We start from the raw sequence: 21,797 nt of genomic DNA, 5'->3' as shown, positions 1-21,797 counted from the left end.
AGGGCACACAGAGACATGGGAAACCTCTGCCTCATTGGCCTCAGCCACCCATTCCACTAGCCACAGCAAGCCCATGTAAGTGGTGTAACAGGGATATCTATCCAGGCTTTATCAAATCACCCAGACATTCAGCTGTCGATTGTCATTCCCTGGACTGCTGGGCTGAGATGGATCATGACTCTTTAACATCAGAGCACATCCAGAGGTGGCGGGACTAGTTGCTCCATCCAAACGGCCTTGGTAAGAAAGCTTTCCACTCTGACACTGACAGCCATGCTCGTCAGGGATTCTGGCGGAAGGTTGTTGATATCTGAGGTTGACACATCAAATTATATCCCATGTTCCTTGTTCCTGAAGCAATGTGTTGATTGGCTGAAATTGTGCTTTTTTTCCTTTAACAGAGCCAGGTCAGTGCATGACCATTAGATTCATTGTGTGCGCACACAGAATGGACAGCTACAGAACAGTTCACTAAATTAAAAAAATAAATATATATATATATTATATTTAAAATCTGGAGAGAAACGTTTAGATGGTGGGGGGTGAAGAGGAGGAGAATGCTGACTTACGCAAAATAAACTGCATGGGAATGGCCTTGAGAAACACTCAGTGTGTGGTGTTCCATACAGATGGGCATCTATTGATCATCCTGCTTTTTACCTCATGTTGGGCTACCTAAGAGTCCACTCCGCGGGTGTGGATGGGGGAGCCAATCCTCAGGGTGGTGGCGATAGAAGGGGATCAATAGGCAGATGGGCCCTTCTCCACATATTACTGTAGCTTCTCTAAGCCCCAGTGACAGGCAGGTGGATCAATACTAATCTGGACAATCTCTGATACTGGTCAAAATTATTTTGGCTTTGACTAATTCTTGTTGAATTTAGCTATCATATCCAGTGTAGTATAATGACTTAAAGGGGTGCTGAGGCTGATCTACTCAGGCAAACAGATATGAGTATGTGAGCATTCAGACAGCACATCTTACTAAATGGATATTATTCCACTGCTTGGTTGAATTTCCCATTGTCCTGACCTACGTAATTTAGAATTAACCGTATGTTATTTGCACACCTATGAAGTAGGCCTAGATCTAATATTTTGGCCGTATTACACTTGTATATTAATTCGCCGAACTTCGTTAAGTTTAAATGAACTGTCACGTCGCATCCGAGGTGTAAAATGCACACGTTCAGAACATGGCAACATTGTAGCATATGATGGAGGTGGCTTTTAGCAAGATGGATGACAGCAGACTAAGTAAAATAGTGAAGAATTCATATTGATTAAATGAAACCATTCTTCATTACAACCACCCATTTAAGGTTTTATAACAAACAGCGAGCTGATATCAGTTATTGACTCAAATTTCATCGAGATATATAGTAAGTATACTGCTTAGTCATCCTTTTCTATTTACCTACTTTTACACGTAGTCCAAGTCAAAACCAGCATGGTACAGTCGTGTGTTAATACCCCAAACAAACATTGATCGAAAAGAGAATCGGGCATTCAGCCTAGCAATCATTTCACTCTGGAAGAATATGTAACTGGACCACGATGAGGAGGCCATGTTTTCTATATCGACATCATTAGATACAAGATTACTGCTTTGGCTGGCCACACACGCACACACCTGGCGAGCGCGCGCACGCACGGGCACACGGAGGCACGCGCGCCCACACACAAACACAGAGAGAGAGAGAAAAGAGAGACTCAAAGACACAACATCCCAGCATCCTTTCCCTAGATCAGATGATTGACTTGACCTAGCCATGCAGCAGCAGCAGCTGTATGCTAATAAGGCAAGAATAGGCCTACAGCAACACTGCCTAAATGCCAGAATTATGGCGAGTAGTAATCTACCACTAACACAACGTATCCCGATTTCCCCCATGACTTCACATGGCAGCGGGGTATGTCGATAAACAAAACATACATCAATCGCTCACCTGGGTCAGTATGACCTGACGGTGAATCATACTCCAAGCGCGATCCCTCAAATCCCTGAGGCTATATTTTCCGACGTTGCACTGATACTGGCCAAGTATTCGCTATCACACAATATCCATCCCCCAGCATCATTTACGATCTGTTACTAGCTTGCTGAAGGATGCGAGTCTCCTTCCTCGTTCCTGGGTACCAGCACGGCAGCTACCAATGGGAGAGGAATCTGTGTGATTTCTGCTCCCGGTCCACCCGCCCCTCCGTTGTCTTCCCTTTGCGCATGCACGGTTGTATAGCTTGAGCAAGCGCCCGTTGACCTCTATTCTGTGAGTGAAACTTACAAGCAATACAGCAATAATTGATTATTTCAATCTCTAAGGTTGCGGATGGATACGACAATGTAGGCCTACAGGCTCATGAGTGGGAGTGAGTTAAAAGATAATCCCCCGTTGCAATATTGTAGGCCTATCATTTTGTGACATGAAAGATATAGTGAGCCTTGTTTCCATGTATATTCAAAGAAAAAAATATGACGTATAAATATCCCAATACCGAATCGACAGGGCCAAGTTATGTGGGTAATCGAAGAGATAACTCGTTGGGAGCGACATCTACTGGTTGAGTTATCGAACTTGATTCAACATCATAGTGAGAGTTCAAAAAGAAAGTGGGACCAGACACACTTCCTAATCACTCAAAGCATTCTTTCTTTCTTTCTTTCTTTAGTGTGTTTATTTCTTTATTTCTTCATATTGCATGAATGTCAGTAGGTTTCCTCAGAGTGTTTGTTAAACATCATACTTCCACTACCTTTGTGCCCTTCAGCAAGGCACTAACCCCGAGTTGCTCCTGGGACATTGGTCCTTGTAAAATAGTTGACATATAAGTCGCTTTGGATAAAAGTGTCTCCTAAATGAATAAATGTATGTACATGTACAAGATGTCATGAGTTATTTGAAGCACTACTGTGATGTTTACAGTCTTACCTTCCTCTCATGGGCTAATAGCAATGGTTGCAGGAATTGACATTGGCTTGTATCAACCACCTCCACCTTAAAGTATCAATATGAGTCATACAATGTTTCTGAGAAAGCAAGTCTATTTCTGCCACAGATCTTGCCACTAAGATGCAGAAATTCAAAGATATATTTAGATTGTGTTGGGGTGTGAAAAAAGCAGTGGTGGAGGAAGTACTGAAACTCAGTACTTAAGTAAAAGTACAAATGACCAGAGAAATATTTTCCTTAAGTAAAAAGTACCTGCTTTTAAATGTACTTTAAGTATTAAAAGTAAAAGTTTTTGCATAATGATTTATTCTTTTAATATATATATTCTAATAAAAAAAATCAGTATGGGCTGTGGCATTTTAATTAAGCTAGTTTTAGGTTTACTAGACTAGATAGTTGTAAGCTAATGCAATTGTGCTTACCATCTGTGGCCCATTCTGACTTACAATTCTAGAGACTGTAATTCTGGTTATCTACTAGGGTGATCTGCTGAGTAAAATATCATTCGGCAAAACACTAGAGCCTAAAGTTTAACGACCGAGGTGAAGTTAGTTTGATATTTGATATTCGGATATTCAACAGATATTCATTTTTTTTTTAATATAGCCCGTTTCACCCCGTGTTTGCAGACAATGTACAAACAGATGACCTGTCTACTTGCTCCCAGCCGACCTAGTTAGGGACCGTCTATAAAGTACCTTCTGAATTACCTTCATAGTCTTTTTTGTCAATAGCTTTGACATTATGTGACCTAGTGACTCCAAACCAATGCAGAATAGTTATCCTATATGGGACTCATCAGACACACCTCTTTTTATAGTCACTGTATGCATACTGTATTTTATATGAATATTTTAAAGAAAATACATTATTTCCCATAAGAAACAGACTCCTTTTTTTCAATACCTCCCAAGCCATATGACCTAGTGACTCCAAACCAATGCAGAATAGTTATCCTATATGGGACTCATCAGACACACCTATTTTTATAGCGACTGTATGCACGCTGTATTTTATATGAATTGTTTTAAAGAAAATACATTATTTCATATAAGAAACAGACTCCTTTTTTCAATACCTCCCAAGCCATATGACCTAGTGATTCCAAACCAATGCAGAATAGTTATCCTATATGGGACTCATCAGACACACCTATTTTTATAGTCACTGTATGCACACTGTATTTTATATGAATATTTTTAAAGAAAATACATTATTTCATATAAGAAACAGAAATACATTGACCTTTTCCCCATTAGTTATCCTATATGGGAATCAGACACACCTCTTTTTTATAGTCACTGTATGCACACTGTTTTTATATGAATATTTTAAAGAAAAATACATTATTTCCCACCCTTTTTTTCCCAAGTCATGTGACCTAGGGACTCCAAACCAATGCAGAATAGTTATCTTATATGGGACTCATCAGACACACCTCTTTTTATAGCGACTGTATGCACGCTGTATTTTGTATGAATATTTTAAAGAAAATACATTATTTCCCATAAGGAATGGTCTCCTTTTTTTCCAATACCTCCCAAGTCATGTGACCTAGGGACTAGGGGCAAACAATGAGTCTGATGAGTCTCATAAAGGATAACTATTCTGCATTGGTTTGGAGTCACTAGGTCACATAATGTCAAAGCTATTGACAAAAAAGACTATGAAGGTAATTCAGAAGGTACTTTATAGACGGTCCCTAAGTAGGTCGGCTGGGAGCAAGTAGACAGGTCATCTGTTTGTACATTGTCTGCAAACACGGGGTGAAACCGGCTGCATTAAAAAAAAAATTGAATATCTGTCGAATATCTGAATATCAAATATCAAACTAACTTCACCTCGGTAGTTTAACTGGGTAGACAAGGGAAACGTTCGGTGGAACGTTCGTAATGCCAATTCTGCTGATTGAACAGAGAAGTTGTTGAGAAAGGTGTCTATTAGGTTCAGTTTCACTTGCGCAGACGTGCATAGACATTGAATGAGCGCTCACATTACTACCCCCCAATTGTAGGCTATGCCTCTTTATTTGATCACACACAATTAAGAAATATTTTTTTTGACTAGTTTTTTTCGGCCAGCGGTTCCATAATAGTCTACCATTCATTTGTGCCGCAAATGATCAGACGTGTGACAGAAGCATGGCATAGCCTGTAACTTCGCTGATCCGCGGACTAGAAATCTCATCGGAGAGAGAGAACGCTGCAGATATAGAGACAGAGAAAGGCAAGCATATGCTCAGGGCACAGAACACATTTGCATGTCCAGTGTAGCCATGGGTCTGGTAAATATATAGCCTACCGAATGCAGATGGCTACGAGCTCACGCTTTGCCTGGTATAGACCCTTTCAAGAGAGTTCCATTATCAGCATCATAGTTGTCCCCACAAGACTTCCTTTTTAACATTCCATATGTTATCTTAATGCAGAGGAAGTAGATTGGGGCCCAAATAGAATGTTCAAGAATTGTTTTTGTTTACCTTGTTGAAAGGGTCTATAGACTAGAAGCTTATGTTTCAAAGATTTAGAAGCGGGGCAGGTAGCGGGGCAAAAAAGGCTAGACCTACATTGTTTCCAATAGACCATGAGCAGTTGATAATCACATACAATGATTATGAAAGGCCATGATTATGAGCCAAACAAGTATCATTTTACTACAACCAAATGATATAAAGTGTAGTCATGATACAATAACTAAAAGTTTAGGTTGGCATATTGATTGATTTTTTTTAACTTGCTCTGAACCAAAGCGTAATTTATCCATATAAAAGGTTAGATTTAGACTTACATACACAGAGATCTACCCAGTCACACTCAGATTATTCAGACACTGATAACAACATTTTACGGTTAAGGTATGTGAAATGAATTTTGTTAATCTTGAAAAGAGACAAACACAAAAAGAAATGACCAACAGAACACAGCTTGCGCTTGTGTCTTTATTGCTAAAAACAACCCAAATTCATATGAATTGCAAACAAAAAAAAAAAATTTTAGGAGACACCATTTCCAAGAAAGTGCCTCAGTGCTTGTATTCTAATAGCCTACTATGTGCTATAAGCAGATAATAAAATCTAGAAATCTATACTGTTGTTGTGGTTTTCAAGACACTGATTGAAGCAGCTGTACTGAGGTCTTATCAGTCAACATATTAGGGTTCTTACAAGAGGTCGTTTTGCCACTTTGGCTTGTGGTTCCTGATGTGGGCGCAGAGACTTTCAGCCAAGGTATGTGTCTGGCCAGCATTGTCCTGAAGTGATTCTGAAACTTTTTCCCAACAAAAGTGTAGAAGAGAGGACTGATGCAGCAGTAGAGGAAAGCCAGGTTACGTGTGATAAAGTGAGCGTAGTCGAGGGTATCTGATGGACACCCTGTGCTGAAAGATTCCTCCAGTGCCTTCAGGAGGATGACGATGTTGTAGGGGGTCCAGCAGATGAAGAAGGTGAGCACGATGACAAAGATCAGCTTCACCGCTCTGCACTTCTCTCTCATGCGCGTGGAGAGGACCCTCATAGTGATACGCATGTAGCAGTACAGCACAATTGCTACAGGGATCAGGAAGAAGACAAAGAACTGTTGGTAGTAGCCAAACAGCTGCCACCTGGTCAGTGTGTCGTGGTCATAAACAAGGTTTTCACACATTTCGCCATTTTGTATGTCGGTGAGTGTGTCGTGCAAGATCAGCTCTTTCACGCTAGATGCCAAACTGACCACCCACACCACCACAGAGGAGCTGATGGCGTAAGCCTTCCGTCTCTGTTTTGCTGCGGTGATGGCGTGCACCACGGCCAGGTAGCGGTCAAAGGTCATGAGCGTGAGGAAGAGGATGGAGCTGTAGAATCCAATAGAGAACAGGCTGGCCACCAGCTTGCACATGGCCCGGCCGAAGATCCACTCCGAGGTGTGGTAGACGGCGTTGAAGGGGAGGCAGCAGGCAAACAGCAGGTCTGAGATGACCAGATTGAGCAGGAAGATGTTGGTGACGGTGCTGAGCTTCTCATACTTGTAGATGATGTAGAGGACCAGGCCATTCCCCAGCACGCTGATGATGAAGTTGATGTAGAAGAACGGCGGGAGGTACTTGGCACCAAAGTTCACAACACCAGCCTTTGGACAATAACGCACCACTCCATTTGTTATATAGGTCTCATTTTCCATAGTTGAGTTAAGGTTCATAAAGTACCAGTAGTCCTCTTCCAACTGATCCAAATCCATGGTGGTTTTAAAGCTGTAAACTTTTGAAAAATAAATAATATTGGTTGACACACTGAAAGACTATGTTGATTTTTATTTTACAAAATAAAGCATTTTGTTTGTACCTACGCAATGACGATGACAATGACAATCAGACTCTGCGGCACAATGATGTGTGCACTCTGTGCTGTCGCTTTCAGTTCTGGTGTCTCTGAGGAGTGCTGTGTGTCAGTGACATATGACTGTGACATCCTGTCATCCTGTCTCACAGGGCGGTTTCTTTAGTCCCCAAGAGGAACAAGAGATTAGCAACTAAGCCGGAAGTGTGAGGTCTGTGATTTCATGAATTTAAAGATGCCCCCAGAGTGTACTGCAGCACTGTAGCTGCCTGGCCGCTCTAGCTGTTGGCAGCAGCAGCTTGAGGTAGTACATATTTTTTTATTTTTGTTCTTGTACCAACAGTACTCGGTGAGCTCACGAAACAGAGATCTATGTGAAAAATGGTCGCAAATCTCCTTTAAGTCCCCAAGAGGAACAAGACATTGGCAACTAAGCAGGCAGGATGAGGTCTGTGATTTCTGTGAACTCAGAGTTCAGTCAAATTGTGTTTGTAATCTTCAGGACCAAAAGTTCCTCAGTCCTCCTGTTACAAAACTACGTCTCACTCTGGATGAGAGCACGAGCTGAATGCCTAAATAAATCTCAATTGATTTAGCTGTTTTACAAAACGAGAAATTACCATTAGTTTTTGTTAAAATGTATTGCATTTAAATGTATTTCTTGGTATTTGTTGGTGTCCTCATCAAGGGTTGCATTTTGTTGGTTATGTTGCTGATCGGATCTTAAACACCTTCAGCAACAAAGAGAATTGACTGAAAAATGTTTTCATATTTGTGGGTGCCTGCATCAAGGGCTCACTGTTTATGTGGTTAATGTTGCTGATCGGATCATAAACAACCATTGTGATGAAGAGGAAAGGCTGAATAATTATTTTTTTTTTCTATTGGTAGAGAATCTGTCATGAGTGTGGTAGTTGGGCCTGGGACGCCACACACCACTGTTGAGCCTTCTGAAGGTGTTTAGGGCTTAATTCAACAAAATGATGAAAGGAATGTGACACCTCTCATGTGTACAGTATATCTGAAATCACTAACATCATTATGAAAAACGTAGAGATGTATCTTTTAAACATTATGCTTTTCATCCAGTTTAAGGGTTGCATGAGTTTGTGGAACATATTGATTTTCAGGTTGGAATGCAATTGTTTGTGTGTATGTCAGGTGAAGCAAACTGTGGGTGAGGTGTTTCAGAACAAAAACTCTGAAGTTTTATTTCAATGAGGTTGGAGGGAAAAGGTTGGCTGAGGAGAAACTAGTTGAGGCTCATCATTCTTCTAGTTGTCTTTTGCTCAAATGAAACTGGAATGAAGTACAGTACCAAAAGCAACATGGCAGTTAACATCTTCCTTAAACATTACTAGTCACACACACACACACACACACACACACACACACACACACACACACACACACACACACACACACACACAAACACACAAGTGCACACACACACATTTAAACACAAACACACACACACACACACACACACACACACACACACACACACACACCACACACACACATATAAACACCCAGACACAGATAGAGAAAGACTTTCTTCTTTACTGTGAAAAGTATGAAGAATTAAGAAAGTCCTTTTTCTATATAGGTATACAGGGCAGTTCCAGCGTTATGGATGTGACAATTGGACTCATATTGGTAAACAAAATGCCTTAGAAGTATCAGTGAATTAATTTGCATAACTTTTAATGTAACCTCTGTCCTCTGAATACTGAGAAATCCTCAAATTTCATATAATCAATTTCATCCTAAGAATACAAGGCATTTTATCAACGTTATGGATGTGACATGAAATGGACACACTTTTGTGAGAGATTACAGGTTTTCTACAAACTCTACAAACTGCCGAAACTATGGTATATGTAGCATGAAGGAGACTTGAATGAACACAAAAAGTGTGTTTTTGAAACTATGCGTCATTTTCGTAATGCATTATGTAGGAAAAACTGGCGTTATGGATGTGAAGGTTTCATCGCTATGGATGTGACGGTTCGAACCAGTCCTCAACAAACTACATAAAACACATAATTAAGTAGTGAATTTTGATATGAAACAATTGAAATAGTAATCATGAAAAACTAGCGATGAAATTATTGCTTCCTCAGTGCCCACTAAGATCCACAGGAAGAATCAGGACAACAAGTCATTTAAAATATAAAATATATATATATATATATATATATATATATTTATATATATATTACCGTCATCAATTTTGGTCAGTGATTCCCGGGTTACTAAAACACCAGGGAACATGAAACTTGGTGGCCACTCCCCTAAATAACTAGCCCTACCTGAACCGTTGCACCCAAGATGACAAAATATTTATGGTATGTTAGTCTCAAGAGCCCACATCAACTTAACCCATACCCACTCATTTGTGATTTGCACACATAAAGTACATGCACGCGCACGTGCACACAAGCACATGCACACACACGCACACGAGGAGGAGGAAGTAATCACTAATCACTAATCGCTAAAATCACCTGACTATTATATTGATCTATGCACAATTGCACAATTTCAACCCAATTTTGCTGCTCTTATTTCTTCATTGTATGGGCCTTCTTATTTACTTTTCTATTGTTTACTTGAATGTTATGTTTGTCTGTGGACTTAAATTGGTAGAATATGTCTTGTCTCCACCATGGGGTAGTGAGAAACGTAATTTCGATCTCTTTGTATGTCTTGGCATGTGAAGAAATTGACAATAAAGCAGACTTTGACTTTGACTTTGACACATACACACACACACACACACACACACACACGGACGCACTGTCGCACACATACAGACAGGCAAGCACACACACACATAAACACATACAGACAGGCAAGCATACACACACACACACACACACACACACACACACACACACACACACACACATGCACAAACACCCACCCACATGAATGCAGACACATAAACACACACACACAGGCACGCATACGCATGTGCGCAACTGCGCATGGAAACACACACGCACACACACACATAAACACACAAACACAGGCACGCATACGCACATGCACACACACAGACACACACACACAGAGACACACACACACACACACTCTTATAAACAAAAGCAAACTCACATATGCACACACTCATTTACATGCACATGAGTTGCAGGAGTAGGAAATGGAGACAAATGGACTAGCATGATTTATTTTTGCGAAGAGATGAAGAGATATATGAAGATATGCAGGACTGAGAGGCGGTCCTATTTTGTACCGCTATGCAGTACATCTAGTTTATTGCTGCCGTTACTAATGTTACTCTGTGGGTATTAGCTACAGAGGACCTGACACTTCAAATCCTGGCATATCGCGTCACATTTAAAATGAAACTGTGTTAAGCAGACGTGAGCGGCAGGCTGAACAGATCTGCAACAGAAGGAGTTTGCTATCATGGTTCAAATTACGGGGGGTATTGGGGGGGTCCGACCCCCCTAGATAAGACTTAGACCCTCCCAAAAGGGATGAAAATAATAGTTTGGGGTTACTGAAAAAATGTAATAAAATGTAATGTTATCCAATATTGCATGTAATTAAATGCAGTATTACCATCACATACCAACAATTCAGGATATAATCTAATGAAATACGATTTTCAAACCCTCACCCCCATTGGGCTGTACCATTTCTCTGGTACGTTCAGACTGTGTTCTTTGCCATAATATAATACTGACGAATTAAAACAAATGCACAGTGTAGGCTGCTAAAGCCTGATATACGAATGGGTTAACAAGCGGTGGCCAACTGGCCATTTGTCTAATATTTCACTGCCTTTGTAACATAGTGATAGCCAACCTTAGAAAAACATTGAGTAGCAAGATCGCTATGGTTTAACAGGAGGTCTCCCTTCCACTCAGCGGCCACGACCATCGGTGCTGCTTAGCTTAAAAATCTGGCCTACAATCACACGCCATAGGAGGAGTTCCATAGATATACTGACAAAGGGAGATGTTTAATGAGGCAATTTATCATGTTGTGCATTAATGTCTTAAAAAGAGGGAATCTGCACTAATATTCAGGGAATTTTGCATGTAGATTAGTGGTTCTCAACCTTTTTTAAGCAAATGCCCATACACCCATAATTGCAACGTTACCTGCAGTTTGTTTGAAACGCTACGTGAACATAATCAATTGGACCTGAAATGTCTTTCCTCGTTGCCATTATTAGAGTTCAGCCTTTCTTAAAAGCGTGTTGCTGCACAAACGTTTTGTGATATAACACCAGGCGCACATTAGCCTATATGAATTGCCTACTAGGCTACATTATATGAATTGCCTAGGCTAAACAACGTGAAGATTTTTGTTTTCCAACCGTGAACAAGTCATTTTTTTCATTTGCTTGATGTTCTTTCTGTCATGGGCGGATTATGAACTTTCGGGCCCCTGGGCCCAAATGTATTAAGGGCCCCCCACTTATTGTCGTATATGTGGGAGGGGGGGTTGGGGGTCCTCCCCCAGAATTTTTTTAATTTGTTTGATGTGATTTTCTGTATTCTGGTGCATTTTGGGGATGGCCAATACTAAATTCAATCAGATTCATAGCCTACATCCTGATTTGTTGATATTGAGGCAAGGATTCCCTGCAAAGGCTTGAGCTTTAGGGCCCCCTGACCGGTAGGCCCGTGCAGTAATCCATCCCTGCTTTCTGTGGCCCATCTGTAAACAATTCTGCGTCTTAAATTTAAGTTGTGTGTTTGCCATTTCCGTGCTATTGGTCTGTATGCATTTCCATGTTTGCATTGCACTGCTATACCAAAAATATGTTTTGACTGTGGCGCACAATTTTTCACACAGGGAGGACCTTGAAACCCAAATTCAACCCTTCCCTGTATATTGTGCTTGTATGACTAGCTTCTTTTAACGTGTCGGCCAGCCAGCCACGGTCATATGGCCTATATTTTGAAGGAAAATTGACTGTGAACCAAAAGTGTGAAATCGTGTGTGTAAGCCTATATAAAATAGAGAGTGACGTCGCCAGTCGAAATAGCTGTACCCCCCGAAGCTCACAGTATAATTCAAACACTGGTTGCTATGTTAACTCCAGCTGCAAAGTCAGCCATCTTCACCAGCTAACACGATAATCCAGTTACTGTACAACAACAGTATGACAGTTACAGGAAGATAATCGCTCAGATTTTCATTATTAGGCCACTTGAAAATAGGCTATGGCTAGGCTAATCACTGGAGGTATTTTAATATTATGTTTGTTTTGCTAATAGTTAGGCAAGGCCTCCTTGTGGTTTTGATCAACCTAATAATCTTTGAAATGTCAATTGTAGGCTTAAACACTAAGGTGAAATGCGTTGAAACTGACATGCCACTAGAACAGACGTTTTATCGGCTTTGAGGTATAACAAAGTCTCCAGTCTTGTAAATTCACATTATGTAACATCCATAACGGCACATCCATAACGCACCATTAAAGGTTTTAAAAGTAAGAAAGGGGCACAATTTGGTCATCACACTTTACATTGATATAAATCAGCTTTGCACAGACACTATGGACATTGTCGCATTAACACTGTATGTGTAGCATAAACTTTTCCTATAAAACGTTATGGATGTGACATGGCCATGGAACTTGCTTGACTTAAAAAAAAAGCCTTACAAATGTGGGGAGTTGTGCTCTTAAAGACTTAAAAACAAAAGCCTTACAAATGTAAGGAGTTGTGCTCCTTCCTTGATCTTCCTTCCACACTGCAGGTCTATTGTGCCTTTCCATGACAGTGTCTTCAGCTGCTTGTTCAGTGGTTAGCTTCAGCAGTAGCAGATCACCACTACTGGCCAAGATGGCTCCTGTCACCTCTTTTCTGTGTCTACAACAGGACACTGTGTGTGCCTATGAATAGGAAACCCATGAATACAAATAATTATGACTACTTTCAGAGATTCTACGTTTGTTTTTTTTAATGAAAGAAGAGACAGAAGTGTAAGTTAGCCAACTTAAGTATATTTTGCAAGGAATATGCATAAACCATATTACAGGTAATGGAATCTGGACAAGTATATTTCTTACATTTTTTTAACTGCTTACACACTAAATCTTTTCTTGTCACACAATTTTCTAAACATGTTTTCTAAACATCATAACCCCACACCAAATCTGCAAAACCATACACTAATTCTCAGTGTTTTCTCAGTTTTCAATTGACTAAAACACATTTTGCAAAACACCACACACAATTTTCTACCTAACACACAAAAATCTAACAGGAAGTAACTTGATTTCGTTTTTCAAACACAACCCATCAAAATGCCACACTAAATCACCAGTGCTTCACTCTCTCTCTTCACATGTGTAAACACTCTTTACTGAACACCATCCAATCATTGCCTTAGTATAGGCCTACTGTCTATAGGTATGGACAATTTCAATCTGCTCCCAGAGGATTTCCGGTTGAACTATTCAGAACCAATGCAGATACTTTGCAAGGACAATTACAGTAATCGGACTTACAGTAGCTTACAGTAATGTTCCACAAAAAGTTGACCTTTATGTAAAATGTGTCTTTTTACTCTATTTTTGTTTGCCCAGTACCATTAGCTCAATACATGTTTCTGTGCCTCCAGAAATGCCTTCGGAACGCTTAGGATTGTTTGTTTCTGCAGTTGAAGGGGTCTATAGGCCTATGAATACATACTCTACACGACCCCACACACACACACACACACACACTTGTCTTTGGAAGAAGCAAAGCAATTCGATAGTATAGTCAGTCATGTCCGTCTTACAGTAGGCAAAATCAGTGTTTTCAAAACTCCATGTACATCTGGTGGTCATTGTATTCTGCTTTGCTTGTTTTCTTGTTAGCTGTAAAATATTGTATTCACAACAGCAAATTATTTGGGAAAAATCACTATTTTTGGTTTCAATATTGCTTGCATTTTTACTGTGTATTTCAATTTCTCTTTGTTGATATAGTAACTTTCACTCTTGTATGGAAATACATATAGAAAGCCTAAGACAGAAGAGCTTTAGGTTTTGAGCAACAGTGTGTACATGATGTATCCAAAATGTCATATTATGACAAAAGTGTTTGCAATGTGAGGCGAATGTTTGATTTAAAGATGTGTTTATGACATTTTGAATGTTGTGTGTCATTTTGCTGGAGATTTAAGGCATTTTGCATTTTGTGTGAGCAATTGTTGGTTTTGTGTGTGGAGTTTTGAAAAATAGACACAGAGTTTTGAAAACATGTGGAAACAGTTGTAAAAAACTGTAATGTTGGACTACTACATGTTTTTGTTCATGTTTTTCCTGGACAGACCACAACCTGATGGTTAGTGTCATGCGTTGTCTGTTGTCACAATATGTGAAGAAATAACCATGCAAGTCTTGATTTTGCCTGGAGTCTTTAGTCATTTAATTCATTTTATGGCACATTTTATAATTTAAAGAAATCAAACAAACATTCTTTCAAATATCATCATCATAATATCATCATAACAATGTCATCATTTGTCTGATTTGGGATTATAGAAAAAAAAACACTAAAAACAAAAAAAAGCTTCTTGAAGCTACAATGGCAAGAGTCACTATTACAGACATGTCATACTTAAGTAATATACCTTCAACCATTCAAATTGTGCAACGTTAAAAAACAAATAATGTCTGAAAAATTACATTACTGGCAATGCATATTCCAAAGCAAGTGAATATATTGAATTGCTACATCCAATATCTATGCTACTTTATGCAAAACAAACTGACATACTGTACTGCAAGATGCAGGGAGTGCATTATGTCTTGCATACATCTTGTGGGTTAGGCTACAAAAAACCCCTGACATTGAAAGGTTCGGCATTTTAAAAAGGCTAATATTAAGTCATTTTATACCACAAATGGAGAACCAGTGTCCCAAAGACATTACCCGACACATTTGCATCCTGTGTACTTTGTTTTCAGGCACAGCCCCTTGTCCTTCATTAATCGGCTGGGGTCGGACTCTTGTGTGAAGTTGTCCTGCTGCTCCGGCTCTCCCAGACGGTGATCTTCAGGCCTGGGAAGTGCCTGGCCAGCATTCTCCTGAAGTGATTCTGAAACTTCTTCCCCACAAAAGTGTAGAAGAGAGGACTGATGCAGCAGTAGAGGAAAGCCAGGTTACGTGTGATAAAGTGAGCGTAGTCGAGGGTATCTGATGGACACCCTGTGCTGAAAGATTGCTCCAGCGCCTTCAGGAGGATGACAATGTTGTAGGGGGTCCAGCAGATGAAGAAGGTGAGCACGATGACAAAGATCAGCTTCACCGCTCTGCACTTCTCTCTCATGCGCGTGGAGAGGACCCTCATAGTGATACGCATGTAGCAGTACAGCACAATTGCTACAGGGATCAGGAAGAAGACAAAGAACTGTTGGTAGTAGCCAAACAGCTGCCACCTGGTCAGTGTGTCGTGGTCATAAACAAGGTTTTCACACATTTCGCCATTTTGTATGTCGGTGAGTGTGTCGTGCAAGATCAGCTCTTTCACGCTAGATGCCAAACTGACCACCCACACCACCACGGAGGAGCTGACGGCGTAAGCCTTCCGTCTCTGCTTTGCTGCGGTGATGGCGTGCACCACAGCCAGGTAGCGGTCAAAGGTCATGAGCGTGAGGAAGAGGATGGAGCTGTAGAATCCAATAGAGCAGTGTTTCTGAACTGGTGGGTCGGGACCCAAAAGTGGGTCGCGGAACCGTTTTGGGTGGGTCGCAGAGCTTGTGGTTAAAAATAAATTTAAAAATCAGCAATTTAAAATGCTACCTTATCAGATCTAATATTGGACCTTTATTTTTTTTATGAACTTTATTTGTAGCCTACAAATCAGTCATTGTCATGGACATAGACAATGTTTATGTGACAGGTCATGTTAGAGATCATTTTAGTGGTATAGGAAGTAGGCTGCTACTCTGAATATTTGAAGTAGCCTACAGTAAGCTCAGATATGGATTCGCTTAAACTGAGGACAAAATAGGATAGAAACCCCATTGTGTGGTGTGCAGTAGATGGCTGGCACATGAGAGCATGAAACCATCAAAACTAAAATGCCACATAGAAACAAGGCAAAGTAATACTGTAGAGTAAGACTTCACAAGTAAAGGAAGAGGAAGACTTCACAAATGTAGGCTAATGCCAAACAAGTAGGCCTACAGGCACTTCGCTTGTCTTACCATGTAGCTCACCATATCCATGGCTTGAACGCTAAAAAAAAAATATATGGGTCGCGACTTTATGAACATGGGAAATTGTGGGTCCCAAAGTTAGACCAGTTGAGAACCACTGCAATAGAGAACAGGCTGGCCACCAGCTTGCACATGGCCCTGCCGAAGATCCACTCCGAGGCGTGGTAGACGGCGTTGAAGGGGAGGCAGCAGGCAAACAGCAGGTCTGAGATGACCAGATTGAGCAGGGAGATGTTGGTGACGGTGCTGAGCTTCTCATACTTGCCTAGCGTTCATGGGCTTCGGAAAAACCTTTTTCCCAGTGAAAACATCATCATTCCGCATCGTTCACGTCACGTAATGTGTGAGTCAGAGGTCGGAAACTGGGGCTAGATTTTGCTAACAGAGTTGCCCAGTTAGGGGCTCGTCATCACTTTTGTTGTCACGTTGTAGTTCGTTTGTAGTCCATGTGGCCTTTCATGTCCAAGAGTTTTAATGTGAACTTGGCAATTTGGCATTTTTGTCACTTGAAAGCTGCATATCTTTCTTTCACAAGCGTCTTACACTATATTTTAAGCAAATACAGTCGTTTATTTAGGATTAGTGAGTGTATATTTTAACCTTTGTTGTGGCATCCGTGTTTGTCACACATTCTGAAGGCAAAGCACATGAACACTTGCTGTGGGAAAAACAAAGTAGCCACGGGGGCAGTCCTTGTCATTCCAAAGTGCCATGAATGCACCATTGTAGATGATGTAGAGGAGATGTTTGCTGTATGTGACAAAAATGTTTTAGCTTAGAAACCACGTAACATTGCTTAGAGCATGCTCTCAGAAAGTGCTCTATTGGTGATGTTTTTTTTCAATACATAGGGTGCTTCGTTGATGAGTTTCTTTTTGATGGTATGTACAGTAAATAGGCTAGGCTGTTGATTGGCCGCCTTGGGAAATCCTGTACCTAATGGCACAAGGAATTTAACACCTCTCCTGTGTATATATTAAATCACTAACATCATTATGAAATAGCTAGAGATGTATTTTTTCAAAATAATGCTTTTCATCCAGTTTAAGGATTGCATGTGTTTGCAGAACATATTGATGTTTTGTATGTGAATGCATTTGTTTGTGGATGTCAGGTGGAGCAAACTGTGGGCGGAGGTTTTTAAGAACAAATTGCAACACCATGACAGTAAGCATCTTCCTTTAACAGTCTTCAGCTGCTTGTTCAGTGATTAGCTTCAGCAGTAGCAGATCACCACTACTGGCCAATAGATGGCTCCTGTCACCTCTTTTCTGTGTCTACAACAGGACACTGTGTGTGCGTATGAATAGGAAACCCATGAATACAAATAATTAGGACTACTTTCAGAGATTCTACGTTTGTTTTTTTTAATGAAAGAAGAGACAGACGTGTAAGTTAGCCAACATGGAATATGCATAAAGCATATTGATGGAGTCTGGACAATTATATTTCTTAATGCTGCACTACTACATGTTATTGTTCATGGTTTCCCTGGACAGACCACAACCTGATGGTTTGTGGCATGTGTTGTCTGTTGTCACAATATGTGAGAAAATAACCATGCAAGATTTTTTCCTGGAGTCTTTAGTCATTTAATTCATTTTATGGCAAATTTCATAGTTTAAAAAATCAAACAGTATTCAAACATTCTTTCAAATATTCAAGATTTTGTCATCATTTATCTGATGTGGGATCATATAAAACAACAAAACACTAAAAACAAAGAAAGAGGCTACAATGGCAAGAGTCACTATTACAGACCAGTCATACTGAAGTCATGCACTATCATCCATTCAAATTGTGCAAAATCAAGCAAATAGTTTTAACAAGGAACAAAAGTCTGAAAAAGTAAATAGCTGACAAAGCAAGTGAATACATTTAATTGCTACATCCATCTATGCTACTTTATGCAAAGCAAACTGACATACTGCAAGATGCAGGGAGTGCATTACATCTTGCATACATCTTGTGGGTTAAAAAAAAACCTTGATGTTAAAGGTTTGGCATTTTAAAACCTTTAATTAAGTAATTTTACACCACAAATGGAGAACCAGTCTTCCAAAGACATTACCAGTCACATTTGCATCCTGTGTACTCTGTTCTCTGGCTAGTGCAGCACCTTTGTCCTTCAGTAATCGGTTGTGTACGGACTCTTGTGTGAAGTTGTCCTGCTGCTCTGGCTCTCCAAGATGGTGATCTTCACGCAAGGGATGTTTCTGGCCAGCATTCTCCTGAAGTGATTCTGAAACTTCTTCCCGACAAAAGTGTAGAAGAGAGGACTGATGCAGCAGTAGAGGAAAGCCAGGTTACGTGTGATAAAGTGAGCGTAGTCGAGGGTATCTGATGGACACCCTGTGCTGAAAGATTCCTCCAGCGCCTTCAGGAGGATGACGATGTTGTAGGGTGTCCAGCAGATGAAGAAGGTGAGCACGATGACAAAGATCAGCTTCACCGCTCTGCACTTCTCTCTCATGCGCGTGGAGAGGACCCTCATAGTGATACGCATGTAGCAGTACAGCACAATTGCTACAGGGATCAGGAAGAAGACAAAGAACTGTTGGTAGTAGCCAAACAGCTTCCACTTGGTCAATGTGTCGTGGTCATAACCAACGTTCTCACACAACTCGCCGTATTGCTTGTCGGTGAATGTGTCGTGCAGGATCAGCTCTTTCACGCTAGATGCCAAACTGACCACCCACACCACCACGGAGGAGCTGATGGCGTAAGCCTTCCGTCTCTGCTTTGCTGCGGTGATGGCGTGCACCACGGCCAGGTAGCGGTCAAAGGTCATGAGCGTGAGGAAGAGGATGGAGCTGTAGAATCCAATAGAGAACAGGCTGGCCACCAGCTTGCACATGGCCCGGCCGAAGATCCACTCCGAGGCGTGGTAGACGGCGTTGAAGGGGAGGCAGCAGGCAAACAGCAGGTCTGAGATGACCAGATTGAGCAGGAAGATGTTGGTGACGGTGCTGAGCTTCTCATACTTGTAGATGATGTAGAGGACCAGGCCATTCCCCAGCACGCTGATGATGAAGTTGATGTAGAAGAATGGAGGAAGGTACTTGGCACCAAAGTGCACAACATCAGCCTTCTGACATTGAGTCACAAATTCACTTGTTACGTACTTTGGGTTAGATCCATCAGAGTAATTGCCGTATTCTTCCAAAAATTCCAGAAATTCATCATATGAATCCATATCAGTGGTATTCATGTATTTAGCTGAAAAAATAGTAAAAAGTAAATAAATCAATACAAAATTGGTACAAAATGACATTCAAATTTAAAGTTGATAGTGACTACTTGGCATTACCTGTGTGGGATGCAGCAGTAAGGATGAGGATGATGAGGCTGCTATGATGAAGCCAAACCTGTGTGCAGCTCGTCAGGCTGGGTAGTGCATGTGTCTGCACTGGCTGTGAGAGATATGACTAGAACACAACATCCTGTTCGGTGTAGAGAGTCGAGTAGGCAGTCTTCCAATGAGAGCAACTGAGAAATGTGAGGGGTTACAATTGTTCCAAGAAGATAGACAATAATCTTTAAGAAAATAGAAATTGGTTCTGAGTTAGTGCTGGTGTAGAATTGTCACAGAAAATGACACAATAAGTGAATGCAATTACCCAACACACACTTTAAAAAAGAAAACAAAATTTTAATATGTGAAAGATCACAATAACACTTCTGGATAGATATTTTTCTGTATTAAAACACAACACAGCCATAGTTTAATTAATTAAAGACCACATAACAATATGGATAGGCAAATACATAAACATACAGTCCCTTCAATATGCTCCATGGGCCAAAAGTCTTCTTTTGAATTATGATTAGGCAGAATATGCATCATCAGGACTAACAAGATAGGCCTTGAAGAATGGACAGTCTCACTAAATGGACGTCACAATCTAACTACAAATAACACAATCAGGGGAAAAAGTTGAACTACAGGGAGTGGACAGAATATTTAGTAGTCGCAAAGAAACAGGCTGACTTCAATGCATGACAAGATCACCATATCACTGAATGTTGTTAGGAATAGGAATAGGAACCATCATGCATCTGGGCTTCAAATGAGTCATAAGATGACTCATAATGATCAAACGTATGCTTAAAAAAGTTTCAAAATCATCGTTTTTTCACAGACACTGTCTTCCCTATCCTTTGATGAACAGATGGGTTATATGGTGAAATATGGGTTGCTTCACATCCAGCATAGAGGTAGCAGGACCCAGGCAGAACAGTGCATTTTTGTAGTATATTACAAGAAGAAAACAGAACAGAAATATCAGAGTCTAGAACATGGATAGAGTATTATATGACAAACAAACAAAACAACAAAAACAGTTTATGATTTATGCTTTCACAGGATCTCATCAATACTGGCTAGAGTGCAATTCCTGGAGAAAGACAAGACCCATTTAGTGTTGATCTACATGTCGTCTTTGCACTCCTTCTCAAGATCTGTCTTGTAAATGTGTTGAAGATGTTGCTGTGGGGAAGTTGAAAGTTGTCCCATCTATTTCTATCTTTGTCAACATACTTATCTGCCGACTTGACAACAACCATAACCCCACCATTGGATCTCATTGAAGATGAGATAGAAACGGCAAAACAGATGTGATTTCGAACCAGTTTATAATGTCATGGCAATGTACACAAACTCTCTGTCTGCCTCAGAAGAAGTTTGTACAGGAGGACCATGTATACCAGAGTCTGGTAGTGCCAAGGATCTCTGTCTGATGGCACAAGTCAAGGTTCTGACCACTGAGGCTGAGATGGGTGGACAGGTTGGGGGAGTGGACTTCAGAAGTTGGGTCCTTTACTGTAGGTGTCCTGTCTGTAGGCTTGGTAGCAGGAGGATGGGTCGCAGACGCCCGTCTCGCCAGGAGGCCCTCGTTTGCCCGGGGTGCCAGGTATTCCCGGCTTCCCTGGTTCTCCTGAAGGTCCTGGATAGCCCTGGCCATCAATGCCCCTGGGACCCTGCAGACCTGTCCAATACATTATAAGCAGCATTACAACACTGGTCCTAGTAGTTGCAGAAAAAAATTAGTAATAGTACGTAGTAATTGTATTAATATTAATGAGTAATTGTTGCATTATTAATAGTAGCACTTGTTTGGGTATGTGTATGCGTGAATAAAAGTGTGAGTGTCTGCTAGCCTAGAAATCTAGACGCAACATAGTGAGGTGAGTGCCCAGACCCTACATTTTAATGTGAGTCTGGCTCATCAGGCTAAGTGTCTGCTGTTGTTCTTATTTTTCTTATCTCTTGCTATCAGTATCTGTGAGTGGGTGACTGCTACACCATGTTTAAGTTCCGTCCTGGTTG

General features: G+C 40.7%; 5 protein-coding genes across 6 annotated transcripts in view; all 5 read right to left on the bottom strand.

Moving 5' to 3' along the window:
• Positions 1-2,168, bottom strand: part of hecw1b (HECT, C2 and WW domain containing E3 ubiquitin protein ligase 1b) — a 48,151-nt gene extending 45,983 nt beyond the window's left edge. The window contains 1 exon segment of the mRNA XM_048257651.1: positions 1,950-2,168. Within this exon segment, the coding sequence (XP_048113608.1) occupies positions 1,950-1,979 (30 nt within the window). The 5' untranslated portion in view covers positions 1,980-2,168.
• Positions 2,169-5,911: 3,743 nt separating this feature from the next.
• On the bottom strand, positions 5,912-7,344 carry LOC125302478 (C-C chemokine receptor type 3-like). 2 transcript variants are annotated; one of them, XM_048255686.1, is made up of 2 exons: positions 7,274-7,344; positions 5,912-7,185 (listed from the first exon to the last, which is right to left on the bottom strand). In XM_048255686.1, the coding sequence occupies exon 2, from the start codon at positions 7,163-7,165 to the stop codon at positions 6,053-6,055; it is 1,113 nt and encodes a 370-aa protein (XP_048111643.1). In that variant the 5' UTR covers positions 7,166-7,185; positions 7,274-7,344; the 3' UTR covers positions 5,912-6,052. The 2 variants fall into 2 exon arrangements, with proteins under 2 accessions (XP_048111643.1, XP_048111650.1); XM_048255693.1 differs by having other exon boundaries at positions 7,270-7,338.
• A 7,890-nt stretch (positions 7,345-15,234) lies between these two features.
• LOC125297764 (C-C chemokine receptor type 3-like) lies at positions 15,235-15,894 on the bottom strand. Its single transcript, XM_048248262.1, has one exon. It carries the CDS (start codon positions 15,892-15,894, stop codon positions 15,235-15,237), a length of 660 nt encoding a protein of 219 aa, XP_048104219.1.
• Positions 15,895-17,834: 1,940 nt separating this feature from the next.
• On the bottom strand, positions 17,835-19,956 carry LOC125298388 (C-C chemokine receptor type 3-like). Its single transcript, XM_048249092.1, has 2 exons — positions 19,779-19,956; positions 17,835-19,687 (listed from the first exon to the last, which is right to left on the bottom strand). The coding sequence occupies exon 2, from the start codon at positions 19,677-19,679 to the stop codon at positions 18,597-18,599; it is 1,083 nt and encodes a 360-aa protein (XP_048105049.1). The 5' UTR covers positions 19,680-19,687; positions 19,779-19,956; the 3' UTR covers positions 17,835-18,596.
• Positions 19,957-20,099: 143 nt separating this feature from the next.
• Positions 20,100-21,797, bottom strand: part of si:ch211-106n13.3 (vWFA and Collagen domain-containing protein) — a 35,368-nt gene continuing 33,670 nt past the window's right edge. Inside the window, 1 exon segment of the mRNA XM_048248156.1 lies at positions 20,100-21,456. Coding sequence (XP_048104113.1) covers positions 21,272-21,456 — 185 coding nt within the window. The 3' untranslated portion in view covers positions 20,100-21,271.

Source organism: Alosa alosa, chromosome 1 (assembly GCF_017589495.1).
Source record: "Alosa alosa isolate M-15738 ecotype Scorff River chromosome 1, AALO_Geno_1.1, whole genome shotgun sequence".
In the NCBI taxonomy this organism is placed as follows: domain Eukaryota; kingdom Metazoa; phylum Chordata; class Actinopteri; order Clupeiformes; family Clupeidae; genus Alosa; species Alosa alosa.
Note: the sequence above shows the minus strand (reverse complement) of the source record. Positions and strands in the feature narration are given on the sequence as shown.